The following is a 22,040-nucleotide window of genomic DNA, read 5'->3' on the forward strand; positions in this document are numbered from 1 at the left end:
GCAAGGGGGAGAAGGGTTCATGGCAGCTGGAGGCAACAGAACTGGACCTATGGATTGGGAGCCATCAGCACTGACTGTACGAGGAAGGAAAGTGATTGGGTCAAATTACTCATGCTGCTGCTGTCACCATCTCGCCTGAAGAGGCTCATCAACACCTGCTGCTCCTGTTTCCTCATCTATGTCCCAGGCTCCTGACTCAAGAGCCTCACTTAAGGCAGAACCATTTGGTCTAGTGATTCGGGCTCTAGCTTAGGACCTGGCTTTGATTCCCTGCTCTGCCACAGGCTTTCTGGGTGGCCTTGGCAAGGCACTCAGACTCTCTATGCCTCCCTGTGGCATGCTGAAGATATCTAGGTTAAAGACTGTGATGTGCTCAGCCACTGGGGCGACGGGGTCAGGCAAACACCTTAGATGGACTCATACAGAAGTAGGGATGGAAACAACTTCTAGAGGTCATCTAGTCCAAGCCCCTGCCTGAGGCAGGATCATCCCTGACCAAACATCCTATACAAATCCATTGCCTGACTTCTTAGTCAAACCACATAGTCAGCCTTGACACAACATAAGACCTAACACACTGACCTGCCTCAGGTAAAGCAGGGGGACCACAGTACCCTATGTCCTGCTTGTGTAAGGTTGTTAATATGTGCTCAAGAGATCCCAGGAAGACAGCCACACCCCCTACTACAAGGGAAGACAAACCCTCCCCACAGTCCATATCAGTCCAGCTATGGGGTAAAATTACTTTCTGACCCCCAATATGGTGATCAGTCTGACCCTGAGCGGAGAGGCAAGACCCTCTAGCCAGGAACCTCTGGCTTTAAGTCCCAGCAGCAGCACTGGCACACCCTGGTCAAAATCCCCAGCCTTTGCTGTAGCCAGCACCCAATGTCTCTGAGGAAGGCTTAAAAAACTCTGACATATAGCAGCAGTAGGGGGAGGAGTTCCCTCCCGGCCCTGTGTGGCAACCAGCACAGCTCAGAAGCATGGAAAATACCCCCAGTAGAACATGGGCCTAAGTTACGTCTAGATCATCCCTGACTAGCAGCTGTCCATCCTCTTTTTGAATATCTCCAGCGATGGAGAGTCCACAGCTTCCCCCGGCAGTCTATTCCACTGCCTCACTGTTCTAACAGTGAAGACATTTTTCCTGATATCCAATCTAGACATCCTCACTAGAGTCATGAGGCTGAATGGAGTCCAGGTGAGCTGGAGGGCATCAAAGATACCAAGTGGCCTGAAGCCTCAGCGAGATGGAGGACAACCAGGAAAGGGGTGGAGGACAGGGCTGCAAGGCAGAGCCACTGGGAGGGACCTGGGCTGCAGGAAAGTCAACAGATGGGGAGATTGCTGGGAGCTGGGGGCTGGATTCACCAAGCTTACACAGTATGAGCTGAGACAGCAAGACCTAGTGCAGGCACCCACACAGAGATACAGCAGCATCAGGAGACCTCGGACTAGCTCCTGTCCTCTCCACACCATCAGCTGCCGCCAGAGCTTTCCCACAACAGGAGCTCAGCTTTGTACAGAAGAAATGAAGGCCCAGAGGTGAGTCTGTTAGGGCAATGGTGACCTGGGAAAGGTGCTACCTGCTGTGAGGGTGCACCAGCCAGCCCCATCAAAATGGGGGAGCAAAGTGAAGTGGTGGCTTCAATATGGCAGATGCTGGTGCAGCTGAGAGTGGTGCTACGCACCCTCAGGGAAACTCCCACGGGAAGCTGCACGTAGCTCAGCAGCTCCTGGCCCTGTGCTGCACAGGGTAAATGGGCCTGTTGGTGCCACCTCAAGGGCAGTTCTGCTCCACAAAGCATCTGCGTGCAAACAACATCTGTCTGCCTCCATATTGCATGGGCCTGGGCTACTTATCCTAACTGCCCAGGCCACACTCTCCCCTTGAGGAGGGCAGCTGCTCCCTCACATAGAGCTTATAACAGCAAATCCATGGCAGGAGGAGTGAAAGAGGAGGAGTCATCTCTTCTCACAGCAGCTCTGTCCCCAAAGATGACTTGGCTCCCCCAATCCCCTGAGCCACAGCTAGAAGGGGAGGGGCGCTGTTTCATGGGCAGAAGCAGACTGCCCCACAAAAAGAGAGCCTCCCCTCTGCCTGTTACTCTCCTTTCTCTCTCCCCCATTCCCTTTGGCACTAAGGTTCTGCCCCCCCAACTCAGGTATTGCCCCAAATTTATTTTCCTTTTGCCTCAGTGAGAAGCCGGCAGCCTGAGCTTCCTCGCAGCAGTTATTTACCCTGCTGAAGCTGATTGAAAGGACCCTCTGTCACCCTCACTAACTGGGCAGATTTGTGCTCTTTTGAGCCTCTTCCACAGTACTGGGTCTGAATGGGTTAACAGGCTCCAGCTGTCACTGCCAGACACGCCAGGCTCTGAGCCTGCCTGTCTGTGTCACTGCTCCGCTCACACAGGATCACGTGTGTGGAGAGGGGCCTGCCTGCTGCAGAGAAACCCCATCTCAGCTCTGCTTTTCAGGGCAGGAGGATGCTGGCTGGCCAAATTTGAGGCCAGAAACATCCTGAGACAGGCAGCAAAGGTATCTGGCTCCCACAGATGCTGCACATGGCTCCAGCGACACTCTTCCCTTGGCTAGGAGCCCATGTTGCCTTTCCCACCCCCAGCCAAGTGCAAGAGGCCTCTGGGGACATGGGGCCATAGGGGTGGCAGAGCACGGCCACTCACAGCTACAGGAGGGGGGGCAAGCAAGGGCAGGTCTGGGGAAGTATGCTGGGGGAAAATTAGTCTTCCCAGCGAGTGGAAGAGCAATGGCATCATGAAGGATTTGACAGCCAGTGTAGTCATCCAGCTCCAGAGGGCCAGATGTCCCAGCCCTCCTCTCCCCTACACACACCCATCTGCCCCATCCACTCCTAACTCTCTGCATCTCCATCTTCCTGCTGCCCCCTGCACTTGCACTCACCCGCCACAGGGCCCTGACAATCCTGTTTCTGCACACCCTCCCCTACACGGTCCTTCCCACCAGGCTCCTGCATCCCCACACCACAGGGGCATTCTCGTCAGCCATATCCACGGGTGTCCCCACAAAGCCATTGCCCTGGTATTTCCTTAGAGACTGCTTCCTCACAATCACCTCCTCATCCAAAAGAGAGGGGAGCTGAGCACCCGCTCTGAGCCAGAGGCTGACAGGAGCATGCAGCAGTCCCCTGCAGAGACCCAGCACTCCCTCTTCCCACTGCTGCTAAGACCACTTGCATTCTCCTCACTCTCTTGCTGGTGCCCTTGGCTTGGTCCCTCACCACCCTGGCTCCCCTTCTCTGCCGAGGAGCTGCTATGTTCTTCCACTCCAGGAGGGAAGCAAGCTGCCAGTGGCACTCTTGCGGCCAAACCCCTTCCTCCTGCTTCCACTGAGCCTCCCTCCTTCCCTCCTTTCGGTGCAATTCTTCATTACCTAGACACCACCTACTCTCACCTTCCTGAGCCCCATACATCTCATCTTGGCCTGTTTCTCCACTGTTGTCACCCACAGTTCCCTGCTGTCCCTCCCCAAGAGACCCACCTCATGTGCAAAGTACCAGACAAAGTCAACCTCTCTGCTCCCTGACAGCCATTCAGGCCTGCCTCTGGCTAGCACCCTTGGCTCATACACCCCACTTTCTCCTCCAGGATGTCTGTGCAGAAGGCTACAAAACTTACCTCCTCCTCCTTGTCCATTATGCTCACATGTCTGGTTGCCTCCAGGCTTTCTAACTGCTCTCCCTTTGTGTCGGGTACCAGCTGCACCTCGCATGTGAGGATGAGAAGGCTCTCTCCATGGCCCTACTCTCTTCATTGCTCCTCCCACCCCCAGTTCCTCAATTGGAGAGTTAACATCAGCTGCCAGTTTTATGCTGCTGACACACAGCACCATGCCCACTGACTACTCCCCATCTGTCACCCAGAGGAACACCTGCCTCTGGCTTCATGCTCCTCAGCTGAGTGCCACCAAGATGAAAATCCTTCTACTTGGCAGAAGCAGCCATGGCTGAACTACAGGAACTGATTAAAATAGCCTTCTGGGCAGCCCGCACCTTGTGCTGCTTTGCATATTCTACAGGAGAGATGCAGGCGGCGGGATTCCTGCCACTGCACATACATTTGCAGCCCCTCACCCTGAAATGCAGCCCCCTCTGGGGTGGAACAGCACCGGGGCCCAGCACTTTGGGAGCAGAATCCTCTTTCACTGCAACTGTACATGGGACGGGGGGGGGGCAGCAGAAGCACCGTAGAAGGAATTTGTACAAGACCCTGGGATTCACATCCTGCTGCTTTTAACAGGCACCACTAGGCAGGACCTCCATTTGGTACCTCACACAACAGACAGCACCCCAACTCCATGCGTGAAAAGGAAGGGGAAGGGCATCCCTTACTGAGTTACCCACACTCCCTGCTGCAGCCCCTGGGTGTTCATTTTTAGCTCCCCCATTTTAGCCACATTCAGGCAAGACACTGTTGAGCTTGTGAGACCAGGAGGCTCATGGAGAGAAACAGCCCAGCTGCAGTCTTTAGCCCAATACTCACACTCTCCTTCTGGCTGCAACTCCCCAACAGCCATTGCACTGCTTCGCCCCCCGCACATCATCCTAGCCTGCCCACCCCTCCCCCTCCCCCTCCCGGCCCTGTGAACACCCTGCTCAATGGCTCATTCATGCATTTGGCACTTCATGCCTCATTTCCCAGACCTCTCTCCTGCAGCTTCCCAAACCCAATTCCAAACACATCCCTCCAATCCCCTTCCCTGCCAACAGGTGCCATCCCTCAAGCGCTCCCTGGCTATGTCCCACTATCCCCCTCCTCTGCTGGCGGCTAACTCTACCCCACTGCACTAGACCTTCTGCCCCAATCCCCCCTCCTCTGGCCAGCCCCCTCCATTCCTCTCTTACCACCTCAATTGACTCAGCTATCACCCTTCTGGTTATAAATCCTGGGGGTGAGCTGATAAAAAACTCCTCAGCATGACCTGTGCACACCCCACCCCACTCCAGGCAAAGACCCTTGCTCAGTCTCTTCCCCAGGCCAGCAACCTCTCAGAGTCTTACTCTTGCCACAGGGCTGGAAATCTGGATCCATGCATCCTAGAGGCCTATCTGCCAAACTGACAACCATCATACTACTCCCATACTACTCCCAGGGGATGGGAAGGAAGCAACATCAGGCTCATGAAGGGGTCTCTTCTACATGCTATGGTCTTAGCAGAGTTTGCAGAGCATCAATAAGTCTCTCCTGCCCCTGCCCCTGTCCCTGCCCCCACCTAGGCAGAGTGTGAGGCTGGCCCTAGGAGTGGCATAGGGTTCAAATAGCGGAGAATGCTGCCAGACTGGACTGAAGTCCATCAGAGAAACTGGGTGCGGTAGGGGTCCTGCATCCTCCTTGCCCATCCTGCCAACCTAGTAGGCTCCTCCTGCCTTAAGGGTTGGGCTTAGAGGCTGTTTCTTCAGTATCAAGTATTGAGTTGGCTTCCTGAGCGGGCAAAGACCCTGACTGGGCAGAGATAAACCAAACAGGGTAAACCATTGGACATGGCTTGGAGGGGTCACCGCCACTAACCCCCACCTCCCAAGAGCCTCACATGTTTGCAGGGGTTTAAGGAGTCATCTCACAGGAGAGGAAAATGCAACTCTTCCACCACTCATCATCTCTTGCCCAAGAGCAAGGGAGATTTCAGTCCCCTGCACCTGCTCTGCTTGTGTGCGTCACACACACACACACACACACACACACACACACACACACACACACACACACACACACACTTTCTCCCAGAATTGCAGCCTCTTTCATTCACCAGCTGAGCTGTGCCATCCAAGACAAGTGTGCCTGCAAAAAGACATTAACCCTCTCCTTCCCCAGTCTTAGCTATGGTTGCTGGAGCCCCGAGCCTTATCCTCAACCCACAGCTCTCACCTGCCCCCAGGCCCCCAACACTGCTGTGTTGCCTTGAAACCGTAAGCAGGTAACTGGCACCTGGGAATGTCGGAAGGCTGGAAATCCTCCCTGAGCTCCCTAGGGAACATGGGGACAAGCAAAGAGAGAGGGATCTTTGCAGTGCACGCCACACATCAGGATCCAGGCCCCTGTCCGCCCCTTGACACGCCCCGGGCAAGACCTACCTGGGTCCGAGGCACCTGTGGGAAGAGGTTGAGAGTTGTGGGTCGCTTGGGTCTGTAGGTGTCCATGGTTACCGGCAGGGGCTCTTTCTTGAGCTTCTCGGATGCTGTCTCCTCTTCGGCAGGGGTCTCCCCGGCTGCATCGATCAGGTCTAGCTGAAGCATCTCTGCTTGCAGCCGGCTCGCCTCCCCACCACCCACTCCCAGGACGCTATTGGCCTGTAGGCTCACATGGCTCTGGAAGGATTAAGAGAGAGAATCATGAGACTGGGTGGGAAGGTGGGGCAGTCGCATCACATCAGCAGCAGCAGCGGAGAGGGAGCCAGAGCTGGGATACAGCAGCAACAGCAGAAGCAAATCTCTGTTCAGCTGCCTTTTATTTTTAAAGGGACAGGCTAAAAAAAATGTACAAGCCTCCAAATGCATCTATGAGCAAAGGTTTCCATTTCCCCACCCAGCGGGCACCTTGAGGGGCACCTATAAAGCGTCTTTATTAACTCAACTGTTTCATCTCTCTGCCTAGACGCTGCAGCTCCAACTGCAGCAACATGGCTCTCTTCTGATTCACAAGAATACTGCAAGCGATGCTGGCTGGGGGGGCGGGACACAGAGGAGCTAAGATTTTACTGGCCGACACAACAAGGCAGTGCTGTTAGCACAGGTTACCCCAGAAACACAAGATCTGAGTATCAGCCCTTTGTGAATTTGGCAGAGAATCACAGGCAGCAGGAAGGATCTGTCAGAGCAGCCAGTTCTCCCAGGGCCCAGGCAGGGCTGGTTGCTACAGTCAATTTTCCAAGACTCCATCATAGTCTAATTTTAAAAATCCTAGGCAGTGCCATCCCTTCCCCCGGTAGACTGCACTGTGGCTTCATATCATATCATATCATATCATATCATATCATATCATATCATATCATCACACTGCCAGTGAGTGGCTTCCAGGAATCCCCCTGAACTTGCCCATCCTCTACTTAATAACATAAGAACTGCCATTTACTGGGTCAGACCACAGGTGCATCTTGCCCAGTCTCCTGTGTCACAGTGGCGGAGAGCGGATGCTGAAAGGGAGAGTGAACAGGGTATGATCAGGGCTTTTTTCCAGTTTCTCTCCTACTTGCAGCCTCCAGCATTTAAGGTCTAGGAAGTTCTGATTCAGAGGCTCTATCCCTAACTCCCAGGCTCAATAGCTACTGATGACACTTTTCTTCAAGAGTTTGTCCCTTTTTAAATCTGGCTAAACTGCCAGCTTCCACAACATCCGGTGGTAATGTGTTCCACACTTGAATTGCATGCTGTGTGAAAAAGAACTTCCTTTTGTTCATTTTAAATTTCATTTTAGGATCCCTAGTTCTTGTATTGTGACAGAGAATAAATAATAAATCCCTATTAACTTTCTCTTCACCATTTAGTATTTTGTGAACCCTTATCGTGTCCCCCTCAAGCATCTCTTTTCTAAACTGAATAGGCCTCCATCTTAGTCTGCCAGCCATGCTTTTGTACTTTACAGAAAAGAGTCCGAATTTGTATGTTATGCTGCCAGGCTTAGTTATTCTCTCTGGCCTTGGCCTGCAGACAGTGGGAGTGGCTAAAGAGGAACTCTTTCCATTGCCTCTTCCAGGATGTGGTTTGGTGAAACTAATGCACTTGTCCATGATAAGAATTGGATTACAGACATGGCTCGAGGTCCCTGACCTGGGGTAAATACTTGTATCTGTTGTGTATCCCATAAGGTATGACTTAAGAGGAAGTTAGGCTAAGTAGGGAAGCCTTTAGACCCAACAGATGACTTGGTGTAGTAGGAGGGTAAAGGCCTGTCCCTTGCACTGCAGGCAGGCTGATCCCTACAAGTCTATAAATGCCTCCCAATATGAGGATCTTGGGTACACAATTTTGGTGATGGGGGATTGCTTTCAGGCTTTTCCTCTAACTTGCTACTTCGACTTTATGTCTAGGGGCAAGTGAGACTAGGGGGCATCTGATCTCCAAAACCTCTGGGCTTGGGACTTTCTCATAGGATCCCTGCCATTGATTTGGAAGTATCTAAAGCCACAAGCTGAAGTCTGGGAGGCAGGTTACTTGCCAGTGGTTGCACCACACAGACTTGAATGATTGGGCTCTGCTCAGTTGATAGAATTTAGAAATGATTTGGCTGATTTGACCCGACACACAAAATTTAAAAAAAAAAGATACAGTCTTGACTTGAGTAGGTCAGATCTGATCAGGTTTGGCCAAAATAGATAAGCTAGATATGAATTTTATCATACGATTTCAGGGCAATGTGCTTACATAAGAAGCAAGTAGCCTTAAGCATGCATGCTAGGACAGCACAGACTATTTAAAGAAGAATATTGGGCATCGAGAGGGGTTGGAGCCACAAAAAGTGACAGCATGGATGCCACAGGAATGTGTGACACAAATGTGACTGATATAAATGTAAGACGTGGTACTAACTGATAAAAGAACAGGCATTCTTTTTTTGTGGTTCAGGTATTTGCGCATGGGATAAGCTGTGTATGTGTATAACATGAAACTGACTGGAGAGAGGTGGTATAAAAGATGAGTTCCTGGAAAAGAGGTTGGGAGGAAGTCAGACACAAAATCCTTGACTCTTGCCAGGCCCAACTGTCCAGCGAACTTCAGATCTCTTTGGGGTGACTGTGAGTAATGGCAGGTACTTTGCTGCCATTGTCCTTGTAGTCCTTTTCAGAAACATAATTCTGGAATTTTTATTTTCTTGTTTTCACCCTGAATGCACAAGACATGACTGCCCTCACCGTGTCTGCCTCAGTGGGCCCGTTTAATCAATCTCAAACTGTCACCTACTCTACCCTCAGGGGTGTGACTATTCCACATGTAGCTTTTTAAAGAATTAAATAAACACCCCAGTATTTCCTCTCACTATGAATTTTACACCCTTCAGAGTGCTGTTATGTTGCTGTCAGCACACCCTTCCATGTAGCCTAGCTAGGCAAATTGAGCCCCCTCTTGTTTTTCATTTTGGTATCAATATTGGTGCCAAGCTGCAAGGCATACAAATGCCTCACAACACACCAAACAAATATGGCCTGCATCTTGGTCTCAGTCCCTGAGGTTGGATTCTTTTATAAACCATCCTTCACTGGGAAGACTCCATATTCATTCTGCTTTGAAGGTGGGGAAGGCAGGGAAACTTGTTCTTTTGACAGCTTCCCGGATCAAGTCTCAAAATTCAGGCTCAAACGCTGAGCTCCATGCTCGCCAGTTTCACCCTGTGACTGACAGTTCTGCTCTCCAGAGCAGCGTAGTTATGGACTAGGGCTGCACGAAGCTTCAGTCCTCGATTCGATTTGGAGGAGATTTGGCCCAATTCGGTGCCGAATCTCCAAATCTGAATCGAATCAGAGGACGTTTTAATTGAATGGGAACCCTCCGAATCAATTCAGAAAGGTTCAGAGATTCAGACATAGACACAGCTTTAAATGTTTTTTCTACATACCTCTAGGTACCATGCGGCTCATGAGTGCTGCGATGTTGGGGCAGATGGAGCGTCCCACAGGAGTGCAGGGGGCTCCCCAGCGTTCTCAGTAGCAGACCCAGAAGTGGACCAGAAGCACTTCCAGTCCACTTCCAAGTCCACCAGGGAGCACGCAGAGGGCCCCCCCTGCACCCCCCTTGCTCAGTGACTGGTGCCTCCTAGATCTGGGTGGGGGCACCTGAGGTCCCCCCACAGCCAATCACTGAGCCAGGGGAGTGCGGGGAGGGCACCCCGCACACTCCCCAGCAGACCTGGAAGTGGTTTGGAAGTACTTCTGGTCTACTCCCGGGTTTGCTGCTGAGCATGTGGAGGCCCTGCCGGCATTCCTGTGGGATGATCCATGCACCCCAGCATCACGGTGGTCACGAGCTGTGCCTGGTACCTCAAGGTATGTAGAAAAAAATGTAAAGCTGTGTCTATGTCCAAATTGCTGATTCTCTGAAGCAGCACTGAATCTTCAGATTCAGATTCAGCCAAATCAAATCAGGGACAGTGATCTGAATCAATGGATTGAATCACTGTCCCTGCTTCAGACCAAATCTGAATCTGAATTGAATTGGGCCCGCTTTGCACACCCCTATTACGGACCGTCTGGATCGCAGGGGCTGAGGTGATCCTTTAGATCAGGAGTGTCGAGGCTGGATGAGTGGTGTGGGGCCAATCCACAGGCAAACCAGCCTCACATACCAGATCCAGTGCAAGTCCTGGAGCAGCTGGAGTGGGCACTGTGTGTAGTGTGGCCCTGAACTGGCTGTTTCAGGACTGGGCTGCATGCAACGCCCTCTCTTACTACTCTGGGACAGAGCCATGCAATCGATGCCTCCTCCAGACAGCATCCCTTCCATTCTGGAAACAACATGTTTCCTGGAGTTGGCATCACGTGCAATACATGTCCTGGAGCATCCGGTCCAGGACCACACCTCACACAGTGCCTGCTGATCGGTCTGGGGCCATGCTGCACATGATGCCAGCTTTTGCCTTTCTGGGATGCACGCTGGATCTGGCATGAAGCAGCTGCATGCGGTATGCAAGGCCATCTGGATCACCCCACATGCTGCCTGTGTATCCACTTAAGACCCATTGGCAGCACTGGGGCCAGATGATAAGGTTTCATGGGTCATAATTTTCACACCCCTGCCTTAGATGGTCTGGGTTGGTTGGAAGGCCCGAACTTAACTCAGTCACCAGGGGGGTGTCAGTCCAGGGTTAGAGCTTTAAACTGATGTGCTCCCAGTGGCATAATGCTGTGTGAAGTCGTAGCTGTATTTTGACTCAACTGTAAAGGCATCAGGAGTTTTATTCCAAGTAGAGCACTACGCAGCATTCAAGCCTGGAGGCCACACACATATGAATCACCATGGCCAGCAGGACTGGGGGATGGCTCTGGATCAGGCACAGGCAGAGGAGGGCTGCTGCTATTTGTATACCCAGCAGCAGTGAAGACGTACGCAGAATAGTAAGGCTGTAGGTAACACTGATAACCTCAGAGCTACCACCTCAGTGCAGGAGGATATCATGGTTTGTTTGTTTTTTTTAGAGTGCTTCCCTCTCCTCACTGACATCAACACTTGTCCTGCTTAAAAAGTCAGTCCCTCCTACCCAACACTTCTCTAACAGGACCCACTGTTCTTTGGCAGCAGCTATGGCCATCATACAAACATATGGGTAGAAAAACTCTGCAGACAGAGGTGGGGAGATATAGCTGAGGGAGCTTTAATCCAGCTAGCTAGGTTGGGTATCAAGAGAAGTGAAGAAATGGAGGTGACAGAAGCTTCCTCTACTGAGTAAATCCCAGGGGCTTGCGTGGGCTTGGGTAGCCCACACTGAAGCCCATGCTATCATGGCTTCACTGCTGTTAGCACTTGATCTAATTAGATTAGTGACAGCTCCAGTACATTGACAAGTACTGTAAATACTACCCTCCACCACAAAACATCATGTAGATCTGCCCTAAAATGAGCCTTTTACTCCAGACCACTGATGGGATTTGCTGCTGCCTGGGAAACAGGATCTTCAGCTTAAGTCTTGCCAAGCAGTCCATAGGTACCTGCATGGAACACACCACTCCAACTTGCTATTGAAAACTACCCCCAAACCACCCCTAGCCAGGCAGCATTGCTCAAAATTGGTACAAGATACTTTGGAGCTCACAGAGAGAATCTGTTTGTCACGCCTGCTCTAGGTCTCTAGGTACCTCCCTACAACCCTACAGAAAAAAAAAATTCCTTTAGAAGTCCAAAGTGGTCTGTGCCTTTTTGTTCCCATCTTTAAAAAAAAGGCTATTTGTGACTAGGTACTTATTAAAATTAAATGTAACTAGAGTACAGAAGTGCAGGAGAGAAAGAGCAGGTTCAAGAATATTCAGTTAAATTAAATGCACTTGAGTCAGCAGGGCCTAGCAAAAATCACCTTCAAATACTTCAGGAACTAGTCAAAGCAATTCTGAACCATTGACAACTCATGGGGAATGTCCCAGAGGACTGGGGAAGGAAAAACACAGTGCCTATCTTTAAAAGGGGGGCGGGGAAAGAGGAACCAGGGAATTACAAATGCAGTCAGTCTGACTTCAGTACCTATAAAGATATTGGACCAGGGTGTTAAAACATTTCAGAGAATCAGAATCATAGAGAAGTAGGGTTGGAAGGGAGCTCCAGAGGTCAGAGCCTGAGGCAGGCTCATCCCTATCCAAATCATCTTCTACAAATCCATAGCCTCTTAATAAAACTGTGTTGTGTTATGTCAACCCTGACACAACACAAGGCATAATATCTTAACTTGCTACAGGGTAAACTTCCTAGGTAAAGCAGGGGGACCATAGCAGCCAACATCCTGCTTCTGTAAAAGGTTGCTAATATACACTCAAGAAATCCCAAGTAGAGGGCCATGCCCCCTGCTACAGAAGAAGGCAAGACCCCCACCGTTCATACCAATCTGACCATTTAAATGCATGTAGAAAATAAAAAAGGTGATGAAAGAGAGCCAACAAGGTTCTGTTAAGAGTAGACCATGTCAAACCAAGCTCATTTCCTTCTTTGACAAGTAACTAGCCTAGTATACATGAGGATGCAGCAGATGTGATAGCTCTTAACTTTTATAAGGTTTTTGACTCTGTCCCACATAACAATGTCATAAGTAAATTAGAGAAATATAGTCTAATGAAATCCCCAAAGCTGGCTGAAAAATGGTGCTTCAAGAGAAGTTATCAATGATTCACTGTGAGGTGATAGTGGGAGGACCTTTCTTGTGAGGTCCTGCGGGGGTCTGCCTTAGGTCTGGCAGCATTCAGTATTTTCAGTAGTGATTGTAATGATGGGATGGCGAATGAGCTTATTAAAACTGTAAATGATACTAAGCTGGCAAAGTGGGCCAACACTGGGGAAAAGGATCAGAATTCAAAACGGTTTTGATAAATAAGAGAAATGAACCTAAATTCACCAAAATGATATTCAATAGACACTAAAAATATTATGCTTAGGAAGGAGAAATTAAATGTATAAAACACAACATGGGAAATAACTGGCTGGACAGCAGGAAGCACAGAAAAGGATCAGGGAGTTATTGTGGATCCCTGGTCAAGTATGAGCCACCCATAGGATGTCGTTGTAAAAAAGGCAAATCTCATTCTGAAACAAGTTAATTGGAGTGTCAGGGGTGGGCATAATCTCATTCCACTTTGTGTGGGTGAGGCCTCAGCTGCAGCACTGTGTCTAGTGTGGGGCACAACACTTTAAGGAAGATACAGACAAACTGGAGAGAGAACGGAGAACAGTAAGAATGATGAGAGATTTAGGATGCTAAACCTGTAATGGGAAGTTGAAGGAATTGGGTTAGAATCACAGAATCATAGAAAATTAGGGTTGGAAGGGACCTCTGGAGGTCACTAGTTCAACCCCCTGCTCAAAGCAGGACCATTCCCAACTAGATCACCCCAGCCAAAGCTTTGTCTAGCCAGGTCCTAAAAACCTCCAAGGATGGAGATTCCACCACCTCTCTGGGTAACCTGTTCCAGTGTTTTACTACCCTCCTAGTGAGAAAGTTCTTCGTAATACCTAACCTAAACTTCCCTTGCTGCAACTTGAGACCGTTGCTCCTTGTTCTATCATCTGCCACCACTGAGAACAGTCTAGCTCCATCCTCTTTTGAACCCCTCACCCTTCAGGTAGTGGGAGGCTGCTATTAAGTCCCCTCTCAGTCTTCTCATCTCCAAACTAAATAAGACCAATTCCCTCAGCCTCTCCTCAGAAGTCATGTCTCAGCCCCTCACCATTTCTGATGCCCTCCACTGGACTCTCTTCCAATTTGTCCACATCCTTTCTGTAGCAGGGGACCCAAAACTGAACACAGTACTCCAGATGTGACCTCACCACTGTTGAATAGAGGGGAATAATCACTTCCCTTGACCTGCTGGCAACCCCCCTACCAACACAGCCCAGTATGCCATTAGCCTCCTTTGCAACAAGGACACACTGTTGGCTCATATTCAGCTTACTGTCCACTGTAATACTCAGGTCCTTTCCTGCAGAGCTGCTGTCCAGCCAGTCCACCCCAAGCCTCTACTGGTCCATGGGACTGCTCCATCCTAAGTGCAGGAATTTGCACTTGTCCTTGTTGAACCTCATGAGATTTTTTTGGAGCCCAACCCTCCTATTTGTCTAGGTCACTCTGAATCTGAGACCTACCTACCAGTGTACCTACTACTCCCCCAGCTTGCTGCAAACTTGCTGAGGGGGCACTCTCTGCCAACTTCCAGGTTGTTGAAGATATTGAACAAAACCAGACCCAGGACCAACCCCTGGGGCACTCCACTTGATATTGGCTTCCAACTAGACATCAAGCCATCAAGTCCAGGATGATGTCCCAAGACATCAAGTCTTCTCATCATTGATTACTACCCTCTGAGCCTGATACTCCAGTCAGTTTTCCATCCACCTTACAGTTCTTTTGTCCAGCCCATACTTCCTTAGCTTACCTGCAAGAATTTTGTGGGAGACCATATCAAAAGCCTTGCTAAAATACAGGTATACCACATCCACTGGTCTCCCCACATTCACGGAGTCAGTCATCTCATCATAGAAGGCAATCAGGTTGGTCAGGCATGACTTGGTGAATCTATGCTGACTGTTCCTAATCAGCTTCTTCTTCTCCAAGTGCTTAGAAATGGATTCCTTGAGGATCTGCTCCATGATTTTTCCAGGGACTGAGGTGAAGCTGACTGGTCTGTAGTTCCCTGGATCCTCCTTTTTCCCTTTCTTAAATGTGGGCACTATGTTTGCCCTTCTCCAGTCATCCACGACCTCTCGTGATCACCATGAGTTTTCAAAGATTATGGCCAGTGGCTCTGCAATCTCATCAGCCAATTTCCTTAGCTCCCTTGGGTGCATCCCATCTGGACCCATGGATTAGTATATGCCCAGCTTTTCTAAATAGTCCCTAACCTGTTCTTTTGCCATTGTTGCCCGCTCACCTCCTCCCCAAACTGCACTGCCCAGGTTTATTTAGTCTAGAAAAAATGAAGACCTAAAGAGGTACATAAAGGTCTTCCACTATGTAAAATATTCTTCTATAGAGAGTAGTGAGCAACTTTTCACTCTATTCACTCAAGGTGGGACAAGAAGGAATTGTCTTAAATTCCAGTAAAAAAGGTTCAAGGTCAGAAAAGCATAGCATTTGAAATCTTCAGTTTAACTGTAAGAATAAGTTTAGGCCAGTTTGCCTAAGAAGACTGGAGAATACCATCACTGGAGCTCATTAAGAGTAGGTTGGACAAGTATCTGTTAAGGACGGTCAGTATATACTTGATCCTGCCTCAAAGATGAGGGATGCACAAGAGCAAGGGTCCCCACACTGTGGTACACATATCCCCAGGGGTATGCAAGACATCTCCAGGGTGTACATGGGAGAAATTATGTAATGGTGGATTTAATTGTCATTATAATAATAACAACTGGCATTTAAGGGGTTAAAAGATAACATGTATGCTGGTAGGAGTACGCGGTGGTTGGTAAATCTGGAAGGGGGTATACAATAAGAAAAACTTCGGGAACCTCTGCACTAGAGCATGGAGTCTCTTCCAGTGCCACATATAACTCCTGTGAAATGAACTCTACATTTGGCCTTTCCACTGAGACCCCCAATCCAGGAAATGTATTTGCCTTGGGTACAGTAACAGACATCATAAGACCAGAGCCCAAACAAAAGCACATGTGAATGCATAAAAGAGAAAGCAAGCAAGACGCCAGACATGATGTTGCCTAAGTCCCTGGCACATGTTCGCTTAATGGTGCAATAGGATCTGATTCCCGACCTCAGCTATCATGCTTTCTGCCCTGCCACACACTGTTAATGCAGGGGGAGCCTGGGATAATAATCCTGGCCTCCTTGCACTGGAAAGCAGCCCCCCATGCAGGGCTGACAATCAGATGACTGGCTGCCCTGGCCAGACAGTCCCAGGTCCAGTCCACCCAGGGCTGTCCTGGGTCAGGGGCTGACAATCAGCTGATTGTTGGCTCCAACCCCAGACAGTCCCAGGTATGGCCCACCTGGGGCTGTCAGGGCATACAATCACCCGATTGTCAGCTTTGGCCCAGACAGTCCCAGGTTTGAATCAAATTTGGGGCTGTCAAGGATGAAGCTGACAATCAGCTGATTGTCAATACCCCACACCTGGCAGGTCTGGGCAGGCTACTGGGCATGGGGTGGAAGCTCCTGGTGTGGAAGAAGCTGGGGGACCAAAGTTTAAAGTCCCCAGAGGGGGGAACCCCTTCAGCTCCCCTCAGTGGGAGCTTCTGATCCCCTGACAGCCCAGCCAGAGCTGCCAGGCATGGGGTTTAAAATCCCAAAGTGGGGACCCCTTTGGCTTTTCCCCTTGCTCCAGCCTCAGGTTGGGGCCAATAATCAACTGATTGCTGGTCCTGGGGCCATTTCAGACCCCAGTTCATCCTGGGCCCTGGGACTGACTATCAGTTGATTGTTAGCTCTGGCCACAAGTGAAATTGGCCATACAAGCCAGCCACAAAAAAATTCAATGTTCAACAATTCCTTCAATTTTTCATCACAGGTGTAGTGTTCTAAATCTTTCAGCATTGTCACTGTTCTCCCCTGCTCTCCTGGCCATGCAAACCAGCCCCCAAAATGTTCTACATTATATGTGGAACATTTTTATGGCTCTTTTCCTATTTTATGATGCTTTAAATTGGGTGCACATATTTCACCCTGCTCACTTATGCTGATCATGTTAAACATGGTAGAAATGTAATGCACAGAGAGGATCTTGCAGGTGAAGCAGGAAAAGGGTGCTGCACAAAAGCAACCACTGCCCACTATTAATAGGTCTGTCAAACAGTGGCTGCCTTGGCCCACTGGCCTTGAGATTAGCTGATCGCATGTCTAAGCCCTAGCTTCCTGCCTGCTTCTTCAGGCAGGGCAGCAGAGAGCCGAGGCATTGCAAGATGGAAGGGTAGGCTAAAGACAACAAAGAGATGAAGCCTCTGACAGGGCAATTTTTTTGCAGTTTATTTATAACCCTGAAGGAGAAAAACAAACTCAGGGAGATTCATGCAGGACATCCTGAGCAGCTTCAAAGTGCCAGAGCTGTAATTCCCTCTAATATCATAAGCTAGGCTTTAGCTGCTCCCTCACTGCACCCTCCTGCCTCCTTTCAATCATCCGGGCAATTTTCAGCAGCCTGAGAAAAGCCAAGTTACCATCTCAGCATCAGCTGCTTGGCTGTAGCTGCCCCAGAGTACCATTAGGATGCTGGGCCAGCTGAGATGCTGCAGGTGCCAGTGAGACCTAGGCATGCTCCTGACCTCGGCTGCCACCTGCAGGACATTGCCTCATACTACACAGTGATATTGTAAGAAGCATGGTGGGATGTGGGGGCAGCTCCCCCAAACGCTGCGAGACAAACCCAGCACAGCATTTCCAAGTGCAGCTGAAGTCAGGGGGAGCGGTGGGCACTCAGTCCTCGACCGTCTGAAACCCAGCTTCTCCAGTTCTGCACACAAACACTGAGGCTCCCAAAATGAATGGCTATGTTGAAGTGATTTAGCCCAAATTTAGAGTCCCAGGCACTTAAAGATAGGAAATGCCTTTCTCCAAGGCACCCTGGCAGAGCTGCTGTGGTATTTTAATGATAACTCAGGTGGGTTTAGGGTCACTTATTTATTCAACAAGTCAGGAAAAAAACAAACATATACAGTAAGCAGCCTTACTGTGGCTATAATCTAGTCTGGCTGCATTCCCTGTCTGGGTAATCAGCTTCCCCGTGTCTGCAGGAGTCAACAGGCTGTATGGTAAGGCATGCTGCCCTGCACGTAGTGTGGCAACTATGAACTCCTTGCTGAAGCTTAACCCTTCAATAGCATCCTTCCTTTTAAAATCTCCTTCATTCTTTGATTGAACGCATTTTTAACAATTACAGTCCTCCTATCTACTTTTTTCAATATAGCAGATTTCTGGTATTTGCCTAGCTCTATTTTCCCAACAAAATTATACAAATAAGCAGATTATGCTACTTAACAGACTGGGATATATATAGATTTATATAGTATATATATTTATATATAAAATTACATGAATAAGCAGACTATGCTACTTAACAGACTGGGATGTATAGATATAGATATCTATATCTATACATCCCAGTCTGTTAAATAGCAGTCTGCTTATTTGTGTAATTATGTTTTATATATAAATATATATGCTAGATACTATATATACATATATATACATATAAAAATAACTGGCAGTGGGTAATGTGATTCCTGATTGTAATGAAGCACTGTTGCACATATTTTTTGTCAGCTCCTAAGGACTCTGTGAAGAATTTATAAAAATCCCACATGAAACAATCCATTTTCTTTCTCTTAGACCTGCCACTGACAGAATGATCCAATATGGGTGAACGGTGGTTCATGATAGGAAGCCCATCAAGTCCACCTCAAAAACAAAAATGTGTTTATTAATGTTAAAATGAGAAAAAGCCACTTCTAATCATTCACCAGATTACAAAACCATTCCATAATTTGAAATATTATGATAAATTGTGTGGGAAATTTGTTTTTTTGCATTACTCAATCTTTGTATTCTTACTGATTAACCAATCTCTGTGTTTCATATTCTAGTTTTAGCTCATACAATAAACTGTAATATGAAAAGGATGATATGAAAATAGCTGGTTGGAGTTTAATTGAATAGACCGCATATGGTTTTTATCCTATGGTAAAATAGTGAAATAACCAAAATATGCAAATAAGTGACATACAATAAGGAGGAATCTACTGTAGAATTGTTATGGTAAAATAGTTCTCAAACAGCCTTTTTAATATCATGTCTTGCAGATTTTCTGTGAAGCTCTTTTGTGGGTCCATGTCTTCAATAGCCTGTTCAGTCTTTCTAACAAAGTCAAGACCAGGATCGATCCACCTCCTGGGTTTCTGCTCAGTTCTGAGGACACGTCATTTTCTGTTTCTCAGGTATTTTTAGCAGATGTTTAGTATTTCTACATAAAATATTCCATCTTCTGCAGATCATGAAAATGAATGAGGGGGGTATCTATTTAGTCAGGGTAGCCTGTTCTGGCCTGTAACCAGTCTATTAAATTCAAACAGTCTTTGAGTAGTTAAAAAATATCTATGGTGAAGATTCTCTGTCTCTGTTATAATTTTCTATTTTAAGTTGTCTAGCCTCTTTGCCAAAACTCTGTTATTTGCCCTCTCTGGGTTATGCCTTGTGTCTGATAAGAGGACATATGTTATTATAAAAGATTGTTGGTGGTTTTTTACTTTGTAAAAGCATGGTTCTGTAGGTAAGCAGTGCTAAATATGGCTCTGCTTTGGCATCAGTTGCTTTTGCTGAGCAAACCTTCACTCCACATTCTGCTAATCTGTCCATGTTTGATGCTGACATTCAGAAGTTTCAGCAAACTCCACAAATATTCCTCATTCTCGAGATGTGTTCCTTTGTCCACTGCTATAGTCTCTGGCATTTTATGGAGTCTCATGATATAAGAACATTGGATTTAATAGGCCCAATCATGTTGAAACAGCAGTGTGTCTAAATGTCACTATTTTTGGAAAGTGGTTAAAATAGTCCATGATGAGGTCATTATGTTTTACCCAGACAAACAAATCCATTCAGACTTTGTCCTCAGAAACTGCAGGCTGTTCACAGAATCTTTCTGCTGTGCACATCTGTCCCTCCAGCAGGTTCTACTCATGTTCAACCATTTCATCAATAAACATTTGCTCTTCCTCTCTATCCAGAATATGGCTCCTTTTCTAAGAGCAATCATTCCTCTGTTCAGCAGTTTCTTCCTCATCTCTATGGGAAGGACTCCTCTTTCTGTACCTTTCTCTAAAGGCTCACTACAAATATTAGGAATGCGAAGGTGAGAAACATTGATTTCTCCTTCCATTACCTATAGCTTGCATTACTGCTCATTGTGTTTATCTTTGGTTTCTATTGAGTTCATCCCATATTCCTAACAAGTATGCCTTACAATGCTTTTGCCATCGTGTTTACATGCACTATCACTGTTTGTTCTAGGTTATCTAGTTGAGAGTCAGCAAATGGATCATGTGCTCTTGATATTGTGTATATAATTGCTATGCAACACCCTGGCAGGGTCATATCATCCTACTGCACTTAGCAAAGCAATGGCTAGAGCCTTGGCTGTACTTCTCGTCTCCTCATTGCTGCCTCTGGCAGCTACAACAGGTCATGAAATTTTGCATAGTGATAGGCAAAGCCTAGCATCTTTTGATTTGTACATTTTCTGCCATTGTCATAATCCTTGCAGCATATGTTACCAGCAGCCTCAGTCCCATGTCTCTTCCTGAAACAGCTGTTGAGAGATTGAACTCTTCAGTATGTCAGAGCATTGCCATGCTAGTGCTGATGTCAGTACATGCTACAAATCCTTGACCTCTGTCATGCTCTGACATCCAGCTTCATTCAATCTTTTTGTGAAAGCATTTCAGCATATGAACCACTTCTTGATCTGAAATTACTGATCACACTTCTTGTGACCTCTGATTTTTTTTTGTTATGTTTGAGCCCAGGCATATTCAACTCTGTTTGAATTTTATAGTCAGCCTCTTTGCTCTGTAGGTGATTTTGGTAACTCCGAATGGATGCTTGATCTTCTTCCATTTTGAGGCTTCCCTTCCCCTCTGCAGTTACTCTTCAAGTTCAGTAGTGAGAGCGCCATGGATTATGATGACGTCAAAGCAGATATTCACTCCTGGGAGATCTTCCAGCATCTGAGACATTGTGCAAAGAAGCACTTCCTGATGCCAAATATATTCTGAAAAGCAGCCTCATGAGGCAGCCGAATGGTACATTGCAAGTGCAAGCTTTATGTCCAGGGGAATCTGCCAAGATCATGTTGATGCCTCCAACTTGCTAAAGAATTTGGCTCCTGCCATCTCAGCAAATGCTTTATTTCTAGCAGGCAAATGGAAATGTCCCTGTTGCAATGTTCTTGTTCAGCTCCTTGAGGTCAACACCAAATTTGAGACTCTTCTCCTTGTGACTCTACAGTTACGAAGGCCTCTACCCTCTCCATTGGTTCTCCTGTTATAGGAAGTGTTGTCTGTTGGTCACCTGATGCAGCTTTTTCTCAAGCCTCTTTCTGATACTTCTTTGGCCATGAATACTAGTCTGACCTCCTCTAATTATCTGTCACCAAATGATTCTTCCTGTCCCGTGAGCACTTTTTCATATGATGCTATAGCCTTTGCATGTCTGCTCTGTTTATTACAAATTACTGTGACTTTCTTTGGCATACACCTCCTGACTGGACTAAGCCCCTTTTATGTGTATAAACCACATCCTGATTGCTTTGTCCATAAAAATCTACAAGCTCTCATTTTCCCAGCTTGCCTTTATGAATTCAGCCAGGCCTCGAATTAGATATGAAAGCTCTTTCACCTTCTCCTGTTTGACTCCGGCTCTGTACTTCCTTGAAACTTCTCTATTGCTACTTCTGTCATTACATTCACTTATATTCCCCAAGTGATTTTGTATGTCCCATATATGTCACTTGTTAATAACTTTAATTGTCATTCTTGCGAGCGTGAGGCTTCTTTCTTTGCTGCGCACTGCCTCCCTGGAGGAATCCTCACATTTGTCCTTTTAACCCATGCTCGTTCCTGATGTACCTGCACTTTTTGGCAAAGGGGCTTATTACACCAAAATTGCTACCTTATGAGAAGGTTACATTGCAAAGCTAGAAAAAGCCTAAATTAAGGTTACCTAGGCAACTCTAATTCACACCTTTGTGTGGATACATTACAATATGGTTTCTACTTCCTACTTATAGGATCACATATTTTTTCCAAAGACCTCTGCTTTTTTCCAGACACAGGATCCCCAGCTTGGATCTTTGTGTGCCAGGTCATACTCCAG

The 22,040-nt window shown here is 47.7% G+C and overlaps 1 protein-coding gene across 4 annotated transcripts in view; it reads right to left on the reverse strand.

The window, feature by feature from the left end:
* Nucleotides 1–22,040, reverse strand: part of MAPK8IP1 (mitogen-activated protein kinase 8 interacting protein 1) — a 58,778-nt gene that overhangs the window by 15,300 nt on the left and 21,438 nt on the right. Inside the window, exons 1-3 of one of the 4 annotated variants that reach the window (XM_019519329.1) lie at nucleotides 6,537–6,662; nucleotides 6,116–6,347; nucleotides 5,910–6,008 (exon numbers count right to left, since the gene is read on the reverse strand). In XM_019519329.1, coding sequence (XP_019374874.1) covers nucleotides 5,910–6,008; nucleotides 6,116–6,277 — 261 coding nt within the window. In that variant the 5' untranslated portion in view covers nucleotides 6,278–6,347; nucleotides 6,537–6,662. Of the gene's footprint in view, nucleotides 1–3,662; nucleotides 3,798–5,909; nucleotides 6,009–6,115; nucleotides 6,350–6,536; nucleotides 6,663–22,040 lie in introns of those variants that run through there. The other 3 variants (XM_019519327.1, XM_019519328.1, XM_019519330.1) reach the window with 3 other exon arrangements.

Source organism: Gavialis gangeticus, unplaced genomic scaffold (assembly GCF_001723915.1).
Source record: "Gavialis gangeticus isolate Ggan-Ray unplaced genomic scaffold, GavGan_comp1, whole genome shotgun sequence".
NCBI classification, from domain to species: domain Eukaryota; kingdom Metazoa; phylum Chordata; order Crocodylia; family Gavialidae; genus Gavialis; species Gavialis gangeticus.